General features: G+C 37.7%; 1 protein-coding gene and 1 long non-coding RNA gene across 3 annotated transcripts; one reads left to right on the top strand and one right to left on the bottom strand.

Moving 5' to 3' along the window:
* Nucleotides 1-1,670: 1,670 nt before the first annotated feature.
* On the bottom strand, nucleotides 1,671-8,725 carry CCNG1 (cyclin G1). Of its 2 annotated transcripts, none has more exons than XM_078004521.1 (8): nucleotides 8,661-8,725; nucleotides 8,515-8,559; nucleotides 6,834-7,097; nucleotides 5,034-5,287; nucleotides 4,400-4,478; nucleotides 4,222-4,320; nucleotides 3,802-3,996; nucleotides 1,671-3,014 (listed from the first exon to the last, which is right to left on the bottom strand). In XM_078004521.1, exons 3-7 carry the CDS (start codon nucleotides 7,095-7,097, stop codon nucleotides 3,805-3,807), a joined length of 888 nt encoding a protein of 295 aa, XP_077860647.1. In that variant the 5' UTR covers nucleotides 8,515-8,559; nucleotides 8,661-8,725; the 3' UTR covers nucleotides 1,671-3,014; nucleotides 3,802-3,804. The 2 variants fall into 2 exon arrangements, with proteins under 2 accessions (XP_077860647.1, XP_028705725.1); XM_028849892.2 differs by having other exon boundaries at nucleotides 1,676-3,014; nucleotides 3,802-3,822; nucleotides 3,872-3,996; nucleotides 8,515-8,725.
* A 317-nt stretch (nucleotides 8,726-9,042) lies between these two features.
* On the top strand, nucleotides 9,043-17,403 carry LOC144341338 (uncharacterized). The gene is made up of 3 exons (XR_013418216.1): nucleotides 9,043-9,137; nucleotides 16,225-16,298; nucleotides 17,043-17,403. It is a non-coding gene; the product is annotated as an uncharacterized LOC144341338 (long non-coding RNA).
* Nucleotides 17,404-17,642: the final 239 nt, after the last annotated feature.

The following is a 17,642-nucleotide window of genomic DNA, read 5'->3' as shown; positions in this document are numbered from 1 at the left end:
ACAGGTTCAAGCAATTCTTCTGCCTCAGCCTCCAGAGTAACTGGGACTACAGGTGTGTGCCACCTAACCTAGCTGCTTTTTGTATTTTTAGTAGAGATGGGGTTTCACCATGTTGGCCAGGTTGGTCTCGAACTCCTGGCCTCAAGTGATCCGTCCACCTCAGCCTCCCAAAGTGCTGGGATTACAAGCATGAGCCACTGCACTTGGCCTTAAAAATTGGCTTATCTTTTAATTCATCTTATTTGACTCATGTTTACTGTTTTTTGGTTTCTGAAAAAAAGGTTTAATAAATAATAACATTTTATCAAAGTTATTCTATTAGTATAGAGAAATTCTGAGTGTTATTATTCTATGATCATGATGACAGCACAGAAGTTAATGTGGCCAGAATATAGTTTTGATTAAAAATTATACAAGCAATTTCACTTGAGTCTAATTAATCTTCTATTTTGAGAGGTAATGTACAGAGTGGTTAAGAGCACAGCCTCTGAAGTTAGAACTGCCTGGCTTTGAATCCTACCTCCAAGTACCAGGTATAGACCAGGGGCAAATCATTAGCGTCTGTCTCTCTATTTCATTTGCAAATTGGGATAACCTCATTCAGTTGAGAGGATTTTAATGAGATGATTCATAGTACTAGACAGTAAAAATTAACACTGCCAGCCACAAATGTTAAATCGAAAATATATGTTTTTAGATAGGATGTCTCATAATTGTTACGTACAAGGTTCAGATACCTTTTTAAAAAATACTATGAAAAATTATTAAATAAGTCTAAGGCAAGTCAGTTATAAAAGGAGGCTTTTATGAACAATTTTTCTTTCATCAGTAACTCCTTGTAGTGTCGACTTTACAGGATGTGAGTTTGAACATGAACAGTTCAAAATCATATTAATTGCTTCAATTAGAATAATAATTACAGTTGATCCAAGCAGGCTAACATAACACATGGTGGTTACCTGGCATTAGCAACCATGCTGCTGAAATGCTGTTTAATTAGGTAAGAGGGCTTGCACAAAACTTCAAGTGGGCTGAAACTAAGAATAAATATGTATTAAGGATAGCATCCATAGCAGTGATGAATCTGAGTGATAAACAGGATTAATAATGCATAAACACCAACTTTTAATGCACATTAAACAATTATTTGTCATCATTCTATGTCTATTAAAAAAACATTAGAGGCTAGGCACAGTGGCTTATGCCTGTAATATCAGCACTTTGGGAGAACAAGGTGGGCAGATCACTTGAGCCCAAGAGTTTGAGTTGGAGATCAGCCTGGGCAACACAGTGACAACACTGTCTCTACAGAAAAAAAAAAAAAGAAAAAAAATTAGCTGAGTGCGGTGGCAAGTGCCTGTAATCCTAGCTATTTTGGAAGCTAAGGTGGGAGGATCTCCTGAGCCTGGGCTGCTGAGGCTGCAATGGCTGAGATCAAGCCACTGCAATCCAGCCTGCGTGAGAAGAGTGACCCTGTCTCAGAAAAAAAAAAAGTAAAGTGTCAGCTAATAATCATACTATTAATAGGGATTTTATTGTTTCTGGTACTATGCATCTAAATTTAGCACTCAATTTAAATATACTGAGTAGAGATAGCTTTTTATAATGTTCTGTTACCATACTGCTAAAACAGTTAATTAAATCAGAGGAGAAAAAAGCCACCCACAAAGGAATTTCAGTAACTTTATTGAAAGGTATATCCCTTAGTACTAAAACATAATGGTAGTTGGTTAGTTTACCTCTGCCAACTCAAAATTAACAATGATGTATTCAAAATACTGAAATTTATCAGCCTTTTGAGAAAACTGAAAAGTTACCCATAAAACATGGTTTACAAAAGTTAAGAATAAGATATACGTGGTTCTTTGGTTTTTCATTGTGTATTGATCCATAACGTGATGTCAAATTGGTTACAGCCATTCTGGATAGACTCAGGCTATACATTGCACTAACTGTTTACAACACTTTAACACAGTCCTTCTTACACTCACTAACTGACATGGAGAATCCTAAACACTACCTCAGCAGCTTCATTCATAGTTATGAAGATGTCTACTTGCTTTTCTTAAGACTTTTTTTGCACAGTAAGGGCATCAGTGGAAGTATATTCTCTTTTTATAAAACTGCCATCACTTCTAACTGAAAAAAGTCTTTAGTAAAAAAACTTCTGGAGTGTTGAATCTAGCCTGAACTTACCTTAGTGTGGGAAAGCAAGTTTTCGAAGTGGTAATTGATTTTGAGTTACTAATACAATAGAAACTGATTTTCTTGATGGGATTCAGTTTGCGACAGTAGGATCTGTATAAAAATTTTTTATTGTAGATACAAATGTCACCTGTTTTCTAGAAAAAAATATTAAAAGATAACTTAATGAATATGCCAAACTTCATAGGTCTGTATTTTTCTTTATATAAAATGCCCTCAAATTTAAATGTAATTCCCATGTAGCAATAAAGTCCACATCTCTAGATTATCTATTACTTGCATTATGGGATGTGTTTATACTGCCTAGAATGTTAACCCTTATTATGCCTTAAAAGTGCATTTGTGAAATGTTCCTTTTGACATAAACCTCATTTAAAATTTAATATTTAAATTAAGTAGGAGTAGGATTAGAATAATGAGAGTGATTGAAGCTGTGGGAAGACTGACAGTTGATAGTATTAGTGTGACTCCTCCAATACCATTTTCAATACTACCTAAATATATTGATCCAATATCTAAAGTTAGATCAATGATAGAAATGAAGATTCACAGTTTACCTTCTCAGGCTTGTCATTAGCATTTCACATTTAGGTTTTTAGCTTTGATTTGAATGCTTCACAGATGAATTCAAAGCTAAACATAATTCTACTACAGCGTAATATTAGGCAGTTTTCCCAAGTCTGAGACCATCATGCTTATCTTGTGATGTTTTGAGGCTTCATAGCTTAAATCCATTGTAACATTATGGAATCCATAGAACAAGGTTGTGGAGAAAGGCTTCAGCGAAGTTTTTTGGTGCTGTAATAATCCTATTTAAATAAAGAAAACAAAATCCAACTTAACAGAAGCCGGTCTGCCTAAACACTAAATATTAGATATGAAATGTTCATATTCATATAATCATATGTAGATGTATTAAATGTTAACATTTAGTTTAGAGTAAATAAATCATCACTGAGTTAGGAAATTTAGATGGCAAGAATGTATATCACATATGCAGAAAGCAAGTTTACATTTTTTATGCATATAACTACTTTTTAGTAGTCCAGCTGCTATAGTAATGATAGGTTACTATAGTGTTGATACATTCTGACAGTTTCCAGATACCCAATGTAGAGACTATCTATCACATCCTACTTTTTCTTTTAAGTACAATATCCAAGTTCATATTGATTTTGCTTATAAGTGAACAGTCTCAAATTAGTTCATACATGGTTCAGACTTCTGGTGCTGTTGTCCTGCTCAGCTTATGTAATTTTAAATGAGTCAGAGTTTGGGTCTACATACAGCAAGATCATGTACAATTAAAAAAAAGCATGATTTTAGTGCTACAAGGAGGATGCTGTTCTCTAAGCTGAAAATTTAATGAAATGGCTAACGTATGTATCAGAGGTTGGATAATTCCTTACTCCTAAGGTGTTGTACCTTGTATATAGTAAAGGCCTTCAAATATTAGTTGACTAGATCAGTGATGTCATCTCCCCCTTTACTATTCCAACTCCATTTTGTTTATTTTGAAGATAATTACTCCTTTTCAGTTGAAAATTATGGCATTAGAAAATTTTCTGTATGAGAATAATAACAGACCAAATTTACCAGTTAAGGGACCATTTCAGGAATTGTTGGAAGGTGAGTTATTCTGTAGTAACTATGCTTCAGTTGCCGTGCAGTACGCCCAGAAACAATCCATTTCAACTTCTGAACATTTGGTTTGGAACACTTGTTTGATGAATATTCAGTTAAACACTTGGATACAAGCTCTTGCCAGAAGGTCAAATCTCTGCCATTTATCTGTACATAAATTAAAAAAATTATTTCTCAAAGTCAGTCCCACCTTATTTAACTACATTAATAAAAGGAATCCTATGAACATGTGTCTTTGCTCATTAAAAAAATTTAAGGATAGCTTCTTAAGTTTCAAATAAACATATGACATCTCATTTTACTTCAGGAGATAGAAGGGGTTTAGTTTCTTTTACAGCTGTTAATAGGATTTACGCTACGTCCTTGACATACCTTGGAATGTTTCTGAAGACATTCTACTCCTTCTGTTAACTCTATACACTTCTGTGCTTGGATCTCTAATGCAATGATAGACAATGCTAACACAGAAGGCTAAAAGAGATAAATTTAAAGTAAATGCCAAATATAAAAACAGGTCACAAAATAGGCGTAATCTTTATAAAATATTTACCTTTGCTTTAGAAAATATGATCCTGCAATGACATGCCTTAAGTTGAGCTTCTAGTCTTTCAAAATTAATGCTATTTCCCCTTTAAAAAGAAAATGGTATTACTTTTATTAGATAATATTACATCTAGTCAAAAGATGTTTTTAGAAAAACACTGAAGTCAAGTTTTAAAGTGAAGCTTACGCACATTTATCATAGCAAGTGAACTATTTAAAGGAATTCCCCTTCCATCAGAGATAATAACTTCTTAAGGCACCACATGGGAGTTTTAAATGATTTGGGCCAAAAAATTAAAATGAACAGTACTATGCCACAGATATCAATATTTATTTTCTTTTAGCTTTAATAAATATTTCAACATCTACTGAAGGTCTTTTTTTCCATAAATTTGTGCTAAATGCTTTCTTACTAGTTTCTATAAAAGTCAAAATGTACTTTAATCCCAAGAATTAGCTTTAATGAAGCTATTGACAATGGAATATTTTCTCACTTATGATTGACATTAAAGTTCACGGAGCCACAGCTGTCATTTTACTTATTTTTATTAGAATTCTATGAGGATACTGATTTTATGCAATATCCATACAATACCATTCTGATTTCCAGATCTCTCTTGTTCAAAACAAAGGTCACTTACCTTTCAAGTGGCAAGTTCTCTTGAAGGAGTGAATAATACAGTTGCAGAAATTGAAAAGCAGTAGTAGCTTTGACTTTCCAACACACCTTCTCCAATACAATCTTTTCCATTCTCATCAAGTCTGAAACCGTAAACCTATATTGACTTATTCGGATCAAGTCAGTTGCCAATGGGACATTCCTTTCCTCTTCTATTGATTTTACAGCCAGATAGAAGCAGCTCAGTCCAACACACCCAAGGTGCTTGGGCTGTACCTAAAAAAACAAAAACAAAACCAGTAAGCCCATGACTCTACCTTATTTCAATTAAAACATAAAGGATAATCTAGAACTCAGACCCAACAGTTTGAAAATGTATATCTGAGGTTTATTTCTCAGCGGTGATGGACTTAACACAATCCACTCATACCTAAACTATAGCCTGTCAACACTATGGACCCCACTTAGAAGCAATTTTTGAGTAACTGGACTGAGTTTCCGTATGTTTGGCTCAGCATAGAAAAATTGTGTGTTTTTTTTAATCACTGTAGAAGTATAAGTAAACATTGTTCTAGTTTGTTCAAATAAGTTAACTAGTCAAAGATATATGAGGACTGAAATACTTTATGGCTTATTTACAAAATAAGCCATTTCTTTCCAGGATGTTGTATTTTTTCCAGGCTCTTGTCTTTGTGGGAACACATAAAACAGTTTTAAAATACTATGGCATATACTGTTTACTCTGCCTCTAAGGGTTCTATCCACTAGTAATCTTTATCATTTAATTTTCTGAATGTCTGCAGTATGAGGCACAGTCAAACTTTATCCAGTTGTTTACGTCCAGCTCACACGAAACTAAGCTGTTACCAGTATTAATATCTCTGTGCTCTCTCTCTTCTTGTAACCTCTTCAGCAGTACACTTATACCTCTTTAAAAGAATAAGGTAGTTACTTTTCTTACTATGACTTGTACATAAGAGCAATGATCTTATTCTCACATTAGACTGAATTATACCTGAGGGGACAGCTACATATTATTCATTTATGTAACATTTATAGATTCAAAGGTAGTAACTACACATGTGAAATGTCAAGAGGTTAATTAGTCTATTGAAGCAAATTTCTTGAATCTTCAACAAATATTGAAGTCCTTTCTTGTGATACACTGTATTAGATACCAAGGACTAAAATATGAGTTTCCTTCTAATTGCCACATATCTTTTTTTCTTCCAGTGACCATAGGTGTATGGGAAAGGGAGATGCATTTGTAACAGTTAAGCTCTGAAAGTGACATAGTCTTGTTTATCTAGTATAGAAAAATAGTTGCTCCTTCAGATACACTCTCCTCCCCACTGCATGTACACTGAAGCTGGAAATGCCAAGCATAAGCAAGTCTTGACTAGGTCTAAGGCTATAACATTTACAATTTTATATATGGGTAGTGATTAAGAAGTATATTCTTAGCCACAATGTAGCCTCTAATAAATATCTGCCACTAATACATTTGTTTATATCTAAAAATAGTAAATAAATGGACAAATCCAACCTATCAAGAAGGGTTTTTTAAAAACAGCCAATTTTCTTACTAGGAAACTGCAATTAGTTACTTGATATTAGACTATTTTTCATTTCAGAATTTAAGTCTAATACCTGATGTACTCTTATGATAAGAAATCATATTAATGCTGTAGTAGACAAAATTAATGTTTTGGCTACGTGCTGAAAATAAAAAAGGTCAAGTTTGTGAGTATCAGCCAAAAGGTAACAATTCCATCTCCAAAACACACTGAGCAAAATTACAAAAGTGTAGCTTCAAACATACCTTCATTTTAGACAGGAATCTGTCCAGTAAATTCACAGCTAGAGAAAATGTCTCTGTGTCGAAGCCAAAGAACTGAGTTAGACTAAGAAGATCTTTTACTTCAAAGTCCCTTAGTCTTGCAGTCATTCTGAGGCCATTATCATGTGCAGACTCAATTAGTCTCAAGCCACAGACCTTTGGCTGACATCTAGACTCCTGTTCCAACAGGGCATTCAGCTGGTGTAGCAGTTTCTGAGAGTCAGTTGTTGTCAGTACCTCTATCATCTATATATAGAAAAAAAGACCAGAAAGGAGTGTAAGTAGTCCTTCCTGCTTTCCTTGGCCATCTTTGCACTGGGCCAAGAAATGATTTATAAGTCTCCCATCCCCCAATGCGGCTAGTGCATCTAAGTCATTGCAAAGTGCCATCTGTTATTTATTTCCCTTCTACAAGTTGGTCACATCCTAAATGTGTGTTTTTTTTTTTTTTGGAGACGGAGTCTCGCTCTGTTGCCAGGCTGGAGTGCAGTGGCACGATCTTGGCTCACTGCAACCTCCGACTCCCCGGTTCAAGCAATTCTCCTGCCTCAGCCTCCCAAGTAGCTGGGATTACAGGGGTGCGCCACCACGCCCAGCTAATTTTTATATTTTTAGTAGAGATGGGGTTTCATCATGTTGGCCAGGATGGTCTCGATCTCCTGGTCTCGTGATCCGCCCGCCTCCGCCTTCCAAAGTGCTGGGATTACAGGCGTGAGCCAGCGCGCCCGGCCGGAAACATGCTTTTTAGAAAAATAAAATGCAAATCTTCAAGAAATACTTGTTCAACTTATACCTTGTCAATAGATAACCACGAATAATCACCGTAAGACAGGATACCGAAAGTGAAAAGCAGATGGTAGTTAAGTATTCTGCCACATTTTAACAACATGAACGGTTCAAGTTACTTAATTGTACTTAGTTCCTCATTTATAAAGTAGTGATAAGGTTTATGACCTACCTCACAGATTTGTGTGACCTAAATGAAATCACGTAAAGAGCTTAGCACATATAGTAGGTGCCTAAAAAACACTGAACAATAATGAGCTTGAGCTTATTTCTAGATTTATAAAATGAGGGTAACAATATCTGTCGCTGAATGTGAAGAGACAACAAGATTCACCACTTACAGAGTATAGCACAGTTCTTGGCATACAATACTCAATATTAGTCAACTTTTATTGTTGTTAGGAAAGGAAACTTAAAAGGTGGCATTAAGAGCACGCACTGGGGCGGGGGGCGGTGGGTGTTGCTAACCTAGTCTGAAAGGTGAACCTGGGAATTCCATTGATTTAAGTGTGCATAACACAACCATGTCCCGGGCACAAGCTAAGCCCTAGATACACGGAAGGTCCCTCTCCACACCAACCTAAAGACAGGAAGGCGGAGATCTTCAGAGTTGGTCATGTGAGGAACCTCTAACTGCAGGGGTTCCATTCTTCCTCCCCTGGCTACTCCCTGGGACTGGGCCGGCAGACACTAAGGCACCCCAGGAGGCCGGATCCGGCTCCGCCCCTCCAGCCCCGGACTAGCCTGGGCTTGTGCTCACAGCAGCGGTAGAGTTAACTGCGGAAAAGGGCGCGGGCCAGACCTACTCCTCGCTCCACGTCCCCAACCCCGCTCCCCACCCGCACCTGGCGGTCAACCCCCGCGCAGTCCCACTCACCTTGACAGCGACTGCAGCTCCTCAGCGGTAACCACCCTCCCCGGGCCTGCTCCCCTCACCCCACGATATTAGATCCAAGAGGACTACGAGGAGAGGTGACTCGTAGGCAAGAGGAGAGAGGCCCGGGGAGGGGGCGCTGTCCTGGGTGGAGGTCTCGGCAGCGCAGCCGAGACGACTTCGCCCTGATCAGGGTCAGCTCGGAGCCGAAGGGGCCGCGCCTGCCCTGCAGAGGAATATATTGGAGGGCGGGGCTTTCTCGCGAGAAGGGGGCATTTTCAACTCTGATTGGTGTAATTCTTTTGATGGATGGCCTCCGCTATCCGTAAAAGGCTGGGCCGTGGAGTGAGAAGCCCGGCCAATCAGCTCACACTTCCCGTTATCTGGCGTCAAATTCCCCGGCCCTCTTCCACGCCCCTACCTCTAAGCGTCTCTCATTGGAGAATTTAACAAAGTGTCTTCATTCAGTAGGGGGCCGAACTAAATACTCTATGCACCAACCCTTGCCTGGGTCAGGTCAATCGGCTGCCAGCCGGATTGGCCAGCGTATCATTCCAGAATGTACTGTTTGTTCTGTGGGGTTTAGGAGTTCTACAGTGGTTCTGCCCTATCTTTCTAAAAATACAGTGAGTAGTTAAAAAAAAAAAAAGTCAACCTTTGATTTTTTTCATTACAGATAAAGAGGTAGTGGAATTTATATAGTGTGGTGGTTTATCAACTTCCAGAGTGCCCTCTTCGTGAACTTTGAAAGTTAGTTGATTCTTGCCTTAGTTTGCTTTTTGTACAATTTATCAAATAATGGAGTTGGACTGTGTAATTTCTTGACCCTCTAGCAATTTTCTGAATTTGCTTTTAAAGCAAATTTAAAGAGAAAAGTTGGTACAATTTTTCAATTGCTTAAAATGAAAGGTGTGTGGCAGACTGTTATCAGGAATAATTGTGGTGAGTGTGAATCCCAGTCTACAGAACAGAATGTAAAGCAATATTACTCTTTTTATTTACTGTAAATAATTTAATCTCTATGAACCTCTCCTATGCCAGGTTAGTGGGAAAATAATTAGCCTGAACTCTTCTTAGACTCTCCTCACTCTCGCTCTCCCAGATCATCACAAGTGAGAAAAGTCCATTAGTAAAAGGGCCTGAAAAAGGGTGCACAAGGAGTCAGTTCTAAACTCTTATGAATTACACAGTAATTGGATTGTCTCTGTTCTCATGGCCCCAGTTCAGTCTCTCTTACTTTGACAAAGTGAAAATCTGGAAGATTTGCTGTCACCTCTGCTGTTTGCCCTGCCATGTACTTACCTAAGGCAATGCCACAGAACAAAACTCTGGAAAGGGGGAAAAGGGGTGGGGAGGAAGGGGAAGGAAAAACAAAAGAAAACATTAATACCTCACAATAATACCTTAGCCACGTAATCAGGTCAGTTTAAAAAACTGGGACTCAAATGGGGAAGAGGCCTTTCTTCCTCTTGAAAATAAAAGCTTACCTAGTGAATATAAATTGGCAATTTATAACCTTTAACAAATAATTTTATTTAAAAATACTTTTTGCTCTAACGTGTGAGTTTATAAATGTGATTTCTCCTTTTGCCTTTTAGTTCCTATTATTAATTCCTAAAATTAGGAATGTATGTGCACAATTTTTAAAAAATGGCTATATTAATTCCTAAAATTAGGAATGTATGTGCACAATTTTAAAAAAATGGCTAAAGCATCATAAAATCTTTATGGCAGACTGGGCACGGTGGCACACACCTATAATCCCAGCACTTTGGGAGGCCGAGGCGGGTGGATCACCTGAGGTCAGGAGTTTGAGACCAACCTGGCCGAGATGGTGAAACCCCGTCTCTACTGAAAATACAAAAATTAGCCGGGCATGGTGGCATGTGCCTGTAATCCCAGCTACTCAGGAGGCTGAGGCAGGAGAATCGCTTGAACCTGGGAGGCAGAGGTTGCAGTGAGCTGAGATTGTGCCACTGTACTCCAACCTGGGAAACAGAGCAAGACTTGGTCTAAATAAAAGAAAAAAAATTCTTTATAGCAATGAAAAGCATGAATAAATTAACTAATATTTCATAGCATAAGCCAATGGAGAACAAATTAGACTGTTACCCATCCTTGTAGAACATGTAACCTGTGGGCAATATGAACACATGGACTTTAGAATAAAATAAACTTATATTCATATCCAGGAATAGCTCATAACTAGTCATGTGACTTTCAACAAGTTAATCACATTTTCTTTTCTCAACAATAGGAAGTAAAAAATACATTATTCATGGGGTTATGAAGAGGATTAAATAATAGAAAGTGCATAAAGAGGTAGTCACTATTCCCAGATCACAGTAGATTTCTTGATAAATGGTAGCCCTTATTATTAAATTACTATTTCTTTTTAAATATCTTGCTCAAACACACTTTGGTTGTGTTTTCTCTGTTGTCAGACTTAGTCATCTGTTTTCAGCCTAGAAGGATAATCAGTGTGTTAGAATTGTTTATTTAACACAGGTAAAAGTATCTAAAGTGCATGTATTAATTTCTATACGTTTTTATACTTGAAATTTTCACTTGAGGGCTTTTAGGTAATATTTTTTATGAAATAAAATATTTTCTCTTACATTAGAATATTTTTAGTTTTTATTAAAATCTCTCACATAAAAAATTATTTCACCAGAATTGGAGAGACATTAATTAAATACAAATCAAGTCAAATTGATATTCTTTACTTTTCTTCCTCCCTTAACCCCCTCTGCCATTTTCATTTCAAAATGTTAGAATATAGACCATCATTTAAATAATTGAAAAGACCTAATTAGCAAAATGTGGAAATGTAATACTCAATTATCCACTCTTGTAAAATAAAGATAATGAGCCCTTCATTAACTATGAATTTATTTTTAAAGAAGTGTGGATTTAATCATGAATTCCTATTAAAAATTTGTTAAATGACTGACTTCTGGGGGTATATTCTAGGCTCAATGATGTATTCAATTCCTATCCTCATACTTTCTTCTCCATTAACAGTTAAGTACAACAAGAACTAATGGTCAGAATAATGGCCTTGAGGCTGGGCAAGAATCCAGGCAGTAACTGGAAGATTTAATCATATTCTCCGCATGGTAGGCTGTAGACGTGCCTTTGAACAACAAAGATTATAACAAGCAGATATAAAACAGTGGCAGTGTGTCAAATACTGCCCTCACAGGGAAATTCCCAGTTGGCTTTGTTTGTTTCCATCTTGGAGATGTGGCAGTCTGTGCCTTCCCTCCTGCACACAATGTCCAATCACCTTAACCTCTTTTCAGGCTCCTTGGGAAATGTCCAGTACTTTTGTGTGTAGCCTTGTCCAGCTATAAGGGCCAAGGAAGTGAGGGTCAAAAAGATCTCAGCTGAGTCCCCTTCTGCTTTCTGATCCTTCCTGTAACTATGCATTACAGCCTCCTCCACTTCTCTAGCTGTTCTCTAGTGCATCTAGTCTATCTTATTCATTTGAAGATAACATGCTTGGCAGTGGCTTCTTTGATTCTTTATTAGTTCCTGGGACACCAGTGAAATTAAATATGGTTGGGAGGAGAGAGAGAAAGGATACATAAAAAACATAGATTAACAATTTCATGTATATGCTTCTACTCAGAGGTTCTAGCTACCACTTCTATACTCAGATAAAGTATAGAAAACCCTTCCAATTAATTGAGGTTTTACTGTATATTTCATGAAAAACTAAATTTTTGACTCGTCAAGTAACCACTGCTATATAAAGGCACTGGGTCACATTAGAGGGGGATCCTCTGTTCTCTAATGGCTTTAGACTCTGTTGAGTACAAAGCTCAAAGCCAAGACCAGCCAAAAACGTAGTATATAGGGTTTGCTTTTATTATATATTTCCCATGTGCCAGGTCATTGTGCTGAACTTAAACACACATGCTTTTGACGACTCTGATATTATTATCTTCAGAAATGTGGGATATTTTATATATCTTTTGTTTAGTAACTGTTTGCTATTTACTAAATATACTTTACACAAAACATGAATTTGGATTTTTCTGCAGTTTTTAAAAAAAGTTTCTATTTAAGAACATTTCAGACTCATTACCCAGCTTCAATAATCAACATTTTGCCCATGTTGACTGTTTACTTTGTTTGTCCATCAACAAGTATTTCTTGAGAACTTTGTAAGTGCCAGACCATTGTATTTTGTAATCCTAGATAAAAAAAAATTGCTGCTACAGCTTTTGAGCCACAGGATGTGTTGGCTACTGTTCTCTGTGAAGGTAAGAGGTCAGAAGGATCAGCTGGGTCATTGTCCTCCAGTCAGAAGCCAGTACTGCAGGTGTCTCTGTTGTCTCCTGCTTCGGAAGGAGAAGGGATAGGAATGGGAGAACAATTTCCTTTCTCATACAGGTTTCTGCCTAGGTTGCTAACCTTCCTCCCCCAAAAGCAAACACACACACCACCGCCCCCCCGCCATGTACACAAAACATTTTGGCAGAGTTGAGAATTGGAAAATGAAATACTGCAGTTAAGGCCTTCCTTGTTTCAGGTTACTACTTTCTTTATCTTTCTAGCCTTTTTTTTTTTTTTTTTTTTTTTTTTTTGAGATGGAGTCTCACTCTGTCGCCCAGGCTGGAGTGCAGTGGCCGGATCTCAGCTCACTGCAAGCTCTGCCTCCCGGGTTCCCGCCATTCTCCTGCCTCAGCCTCCCGAGTAGCTGGGACTACAGGCGCCGCCACCTCGCCCGGCTAGTTTTTTGTATTTTTTAGTAGAGACGGGGTTTCACCGTGTCAGCCAGGATGGTCTCGATCTCCTGACCTCGTGATCCGCCCGTCTCGGCCTCCCAAAGTGCTGGGATTACAGGCTTGAGCCACCGCGCCCGGCCTATCTTTCTAGCCTTTTAACTCTTTTATCCCCCTCTATGATTTCGCCAACCCTTTTCTCTTTTCTCTCCCCAAACCTCAGTTTTCTAATAATTAGTACATCCCAAGGTTGTTTTTCACTGCCTCTACTGTCGGTAGGGTCAAAGCCTCTCTGTGGCTGGCAGGTTCTGTGGCTGGTAGAGGGCAGTGAGGAGCCCTCCCTTGGCATTCCAAGGGTTGGTGGGTGAGTGTGGAGGAAAAACACCCAAGTTAGGGTAATGTATTCTACATTATAGTTTGTCTTCAAAACAAAACAAAACAAAACAAATGAAAAACTTTCCAGGGAAATGGATGAATAACCATAAAATAAGTGCTATGACAGAGCCATGTGTAGGGTACCAGGGGAACACACAAGAAGACTTAAACAAAATTAGGGGGTCAGGGAAGGAGTGAAGGGAAGAGGTCTTTGTAGAAGTTTTCCAAGATACTGTGACTGCTGATGTGAGTTTTTTAGGGATTGAGCCAAGTGAAGAGGCTGGTGCAAAGGACACTGCAAACAAAATCAACAGTATGTGCAAAGGCACAATAGAAAGAGAGAATAAACTGATTTCTGCAAATGAAATAGAGATTACCCTGGCTAAAGTACAGAGGCTGTTGAGGGAGGTGGTTTAGCAGTGGCACTGGGGAGAGAAGCCGTTGTTCATGTTGAGGGGCCATGTACACCATGTATACCATTCTCGAATGTAGGACTTTGCAGACTTTGGGGAACCCACCATGGACTTTAAATACAACACCACAATTGGGTATGTGATTTGGGATGAGCACTTGGCATCAGGGTGAAGACTGGAGAGATGGGCCAAGACTGGAGGCAGGAAGAACAGTTTAAACGTCATTGCCTTAACCTAGGAAAAAACAGAAGGTTGCACTGAGCTTTAGCAAAAGTTTGAATTGGGATTCTATTTATGTGTTTATCAGGGAATACAGAAAAAAGACCAGGTTTGCTGGAGGAAAACTTTAAGTTCACGATGTCTGAGGGACTTCCAGGTGGAGGTGTTGAAAAGGCAGCTAGAGAAACATTTGTTGCTGCAGATAGCTTTGGGACTCATCAGAAATAGGGGATGATTTGAGTCATGGAAATAGATCAGTTCAGGAGAGTTGAAGAATCTAGGGAAAAGGAGTCTCCAAAGGGAATCTAGGAGAAGAGAGAGAGGGAAGAGTAAAATAAGAAGAGAGGATGTTACAGGAATCAGGAGAAAGTGTTTCAAGAAGAGAGTGAGCACTGGTATCTGATGCTACAGAGAGGATAAAACATAGTATGAACAAGAAAGAGAGAATATGAAACCAATGAGTATATAAACCATTCTTACAAGGAACTTGACTGTAAGGGGTAGAGGCATGGCCAGAGGGTGGACATGATGATGAGAAAGAGAGTTTGCTTTTCAAACATTAGCTAGATATGTGCCTGTTTAAATGATGTCAGGAAGGAACCAACAGGGTAAAGATGTATGTGACTGCTGGAACAATCTGAAGCCTCATATGACACTGGTCAATTTAATTGACACTAGTCAATTTACACTCAGTCAGCTGTATTGTTATAGAAGCTCCTATTCAAATACAGACTACAATGGAAGCAAACAACACAAAAGAGTAGAAATTCTATGTATTTAGCATGCTTTAAATTCTCTGGGTAGATGTTATGATCACAAAATGTTTTATAAATGTTTGTGTTTTCTGTAGCTATTTTATATGCCTGATTTTTCATTTCAAATTATTCAAAGGTCTCTTCCTGATTTAAAATAGTCTCACTTGTCAAATTTAGGAGCTTTACATCAGTGTTGAAGTAAGAGTAATACATAAAAACATGGATTTTATGTACCCTTATGTTGTGAAAATATGATAGAACAGCACATCAGTTTGTTCAAGCCCTCTTAAAATACCTAGCTTTTGTTGGAAGTTACCCATGCATAGATTTAGGTCAAATAGAATAAAATCTTTAGGTATATTATGGATGTTTCTATTTTCAGTGAAAATACATATTTACATCATGTAATGATAAACACAGTATGTATGGATGTGAAAATACTTGGAGGTGATAAATAATAGTACCAAATCACATTGTGCAGATTTTTGTATGAAACTTTCTGTAATTCCTGGCCTTATAGAAGAACTTTTAATAACTCATAGCAGTGATTTGGCTGAGGCACTAAGGGACCGACTACAGTTTGGGTCCCAGTTTCTCTACTTACAAGCTTTCAGCTTCAAGATGTTCATATTTTGAATAACAGTACTACCCAAAAAGTTGTTGTGAGGATTAATTGAGCTAATAGATGGAAAACAGTACATGTAAGTGTTCAATAAATGTTAGCTATTATTATTATCTTTAGAAACAAGTCATCTTCTGAGAGAGGAATAAATTACAACCCATGGCACTGCTGACATCAATAACTGGGCAATTTTATCAGGGTCTTTGTCCTTACAGTAACATTAGTCTTCTCGTTGTTCTGACCATAAAGTGGACTTCATCTCCTAAGATCACATAAACTGGGAGAAGTTGACCTAATACAAATCAGCTAATAAACATAAACCAATATTTTTGTTTTTTCTTTGGTCTTCTGTTTTCCTTAAGTGGATTGTCCCTTATACATGAAGACAAATGATGATCCCATGAGATATAATGGTACCTTCTCTTTTTGGTAAATTTCATAGTTTATGAAGGACTTTCACATTTATTTTATCATCCACTCTTTCCAGAATCCTTGCCAGATTTTCAGGACAGCGATTATGTATTAGTTTGCTAGGGATGCCAAACAAAATTCCATAGACTGAGTGGCTTAAACAACAGAAATTTATTTTGTTGCAGATCTGGAGCTGGGAAGACCGAGACCAAGGTGTCATTAAGTGTGATTTCTTCCGAGGTCTCTTCTTGGCTTGCAGGTGACCACCTTCTTACTTTGTCTTCACATGGTCTGTGGGTGTCTCTTCTTGTAAGGATGCCAATCACATGGGATTTATCTCAGTTATGTGTTTAAAGGCCCTGTTTCGAATAGAGTCGCACTGGAGGTCAGGGCTTCAACATATGAATTTTAGGGAGATACAATTCAGTCTATAACAGATTGTGATCCATATTTTTTTTAGAACAATAAAGCCAGAGAGGTTCAATAATTTACTCAGTGTCACTTGGCTTGTGGTTCATGAGTTAGGACTCAGCTCAAGACTTTTCATTCTCCTGTTGTTTCCCATTGCACGTCTCACTTTCTCTTCTGGAATTACATCTCCAGAAATGTTTTCTTAATGGTATGTGTTTATGAAATGATGTGAAGTTCATGAACAAAGAAATGCTATCTTATGTACCTGTGAAAACTAAGCTCAGAATTTTATTGCTTAGTTATACTTTGTTCAACTGAATTCACTGTCTTAGACTTCACTATTGATATATATGTATATATAATATATACATATATTTATATATATAATGTATGTATTTTATATATACACATATATATATTCTTTTTCAGACAGGGTCTTGCTCTGTCATCCAGGCTGGAGTGCAGCGAAACAATCATAACTCATTGTAACCTCAAAATCCTTGTGATCCTTCTGCCTCAGCCTCCCCAGTAGCTAGTACTACAGGCATGCACCATCATGCCTGGCTAATTTTTGTTTTATTTTATTTTGTAGATGCGGGGTCTCACTATGTTACCCAGGCTGGTCTTGAACTCCTGGGCTCAAGCGATCCTCCTACTTCGGCCTCTCAAAGTACTGGGATTACAGGTATGAGCCATTGTGCCTGACAACTATTACTTTTTAGACAAACATTTCACAATAAATTTTGAACTATCTTGAGTAATTAAGGGCTAACTTGTTCAAATACTCACTAGTGCATAAGTCCCTTAACAGTAAGCATTTTAGAAAGGAAAAGGGCCTATTATGAAGTTGCTGGTGAAGGATAAGATATTAAAAAGCCCTCTTGGGCCAATAAGTCATTATTGCTGCAGTTTCAAATGTTCTTTCTTTAAAAAACAAAACAAAACAAAAAAAAGCAGGGGAACTCCTAAGGACATCTTGTGAATATCAAAACAAATAAAATGTCCACTGTGGAATAGACAGTCTCAGTTCCTCTGCCCTCCACCAACCCCCAGTTTGTAAGGAGCAGCCCTCTAATTCATCTCTTTCCCACAAGGTTCAAAAATGTTGCATTATTCATTTTATCACTGAAAGTTTGTATGCTTTGATTAATATCTCTCCATTTTCCCCACTCCCAGCCCTAACAATCACCTT

Source organism: Macaca mulatta, chromosome 6 (genome assembly GCF_049350105.2).
Source record: "Macaca mulatta isolate MMU2019108-1 chromosome 6, T2T-MMU8v2.0, whole genome shotgun sequence".
Taxonomy (NCBI): Eukaryota; Metazoa; Chordata; class Mammalia; order Primates; family Cercopithecidae; genus Macaca; species Macaca mulatta.
This window is presented reverse-complemented; position numbering and strand designations above follow the sequence as displayed.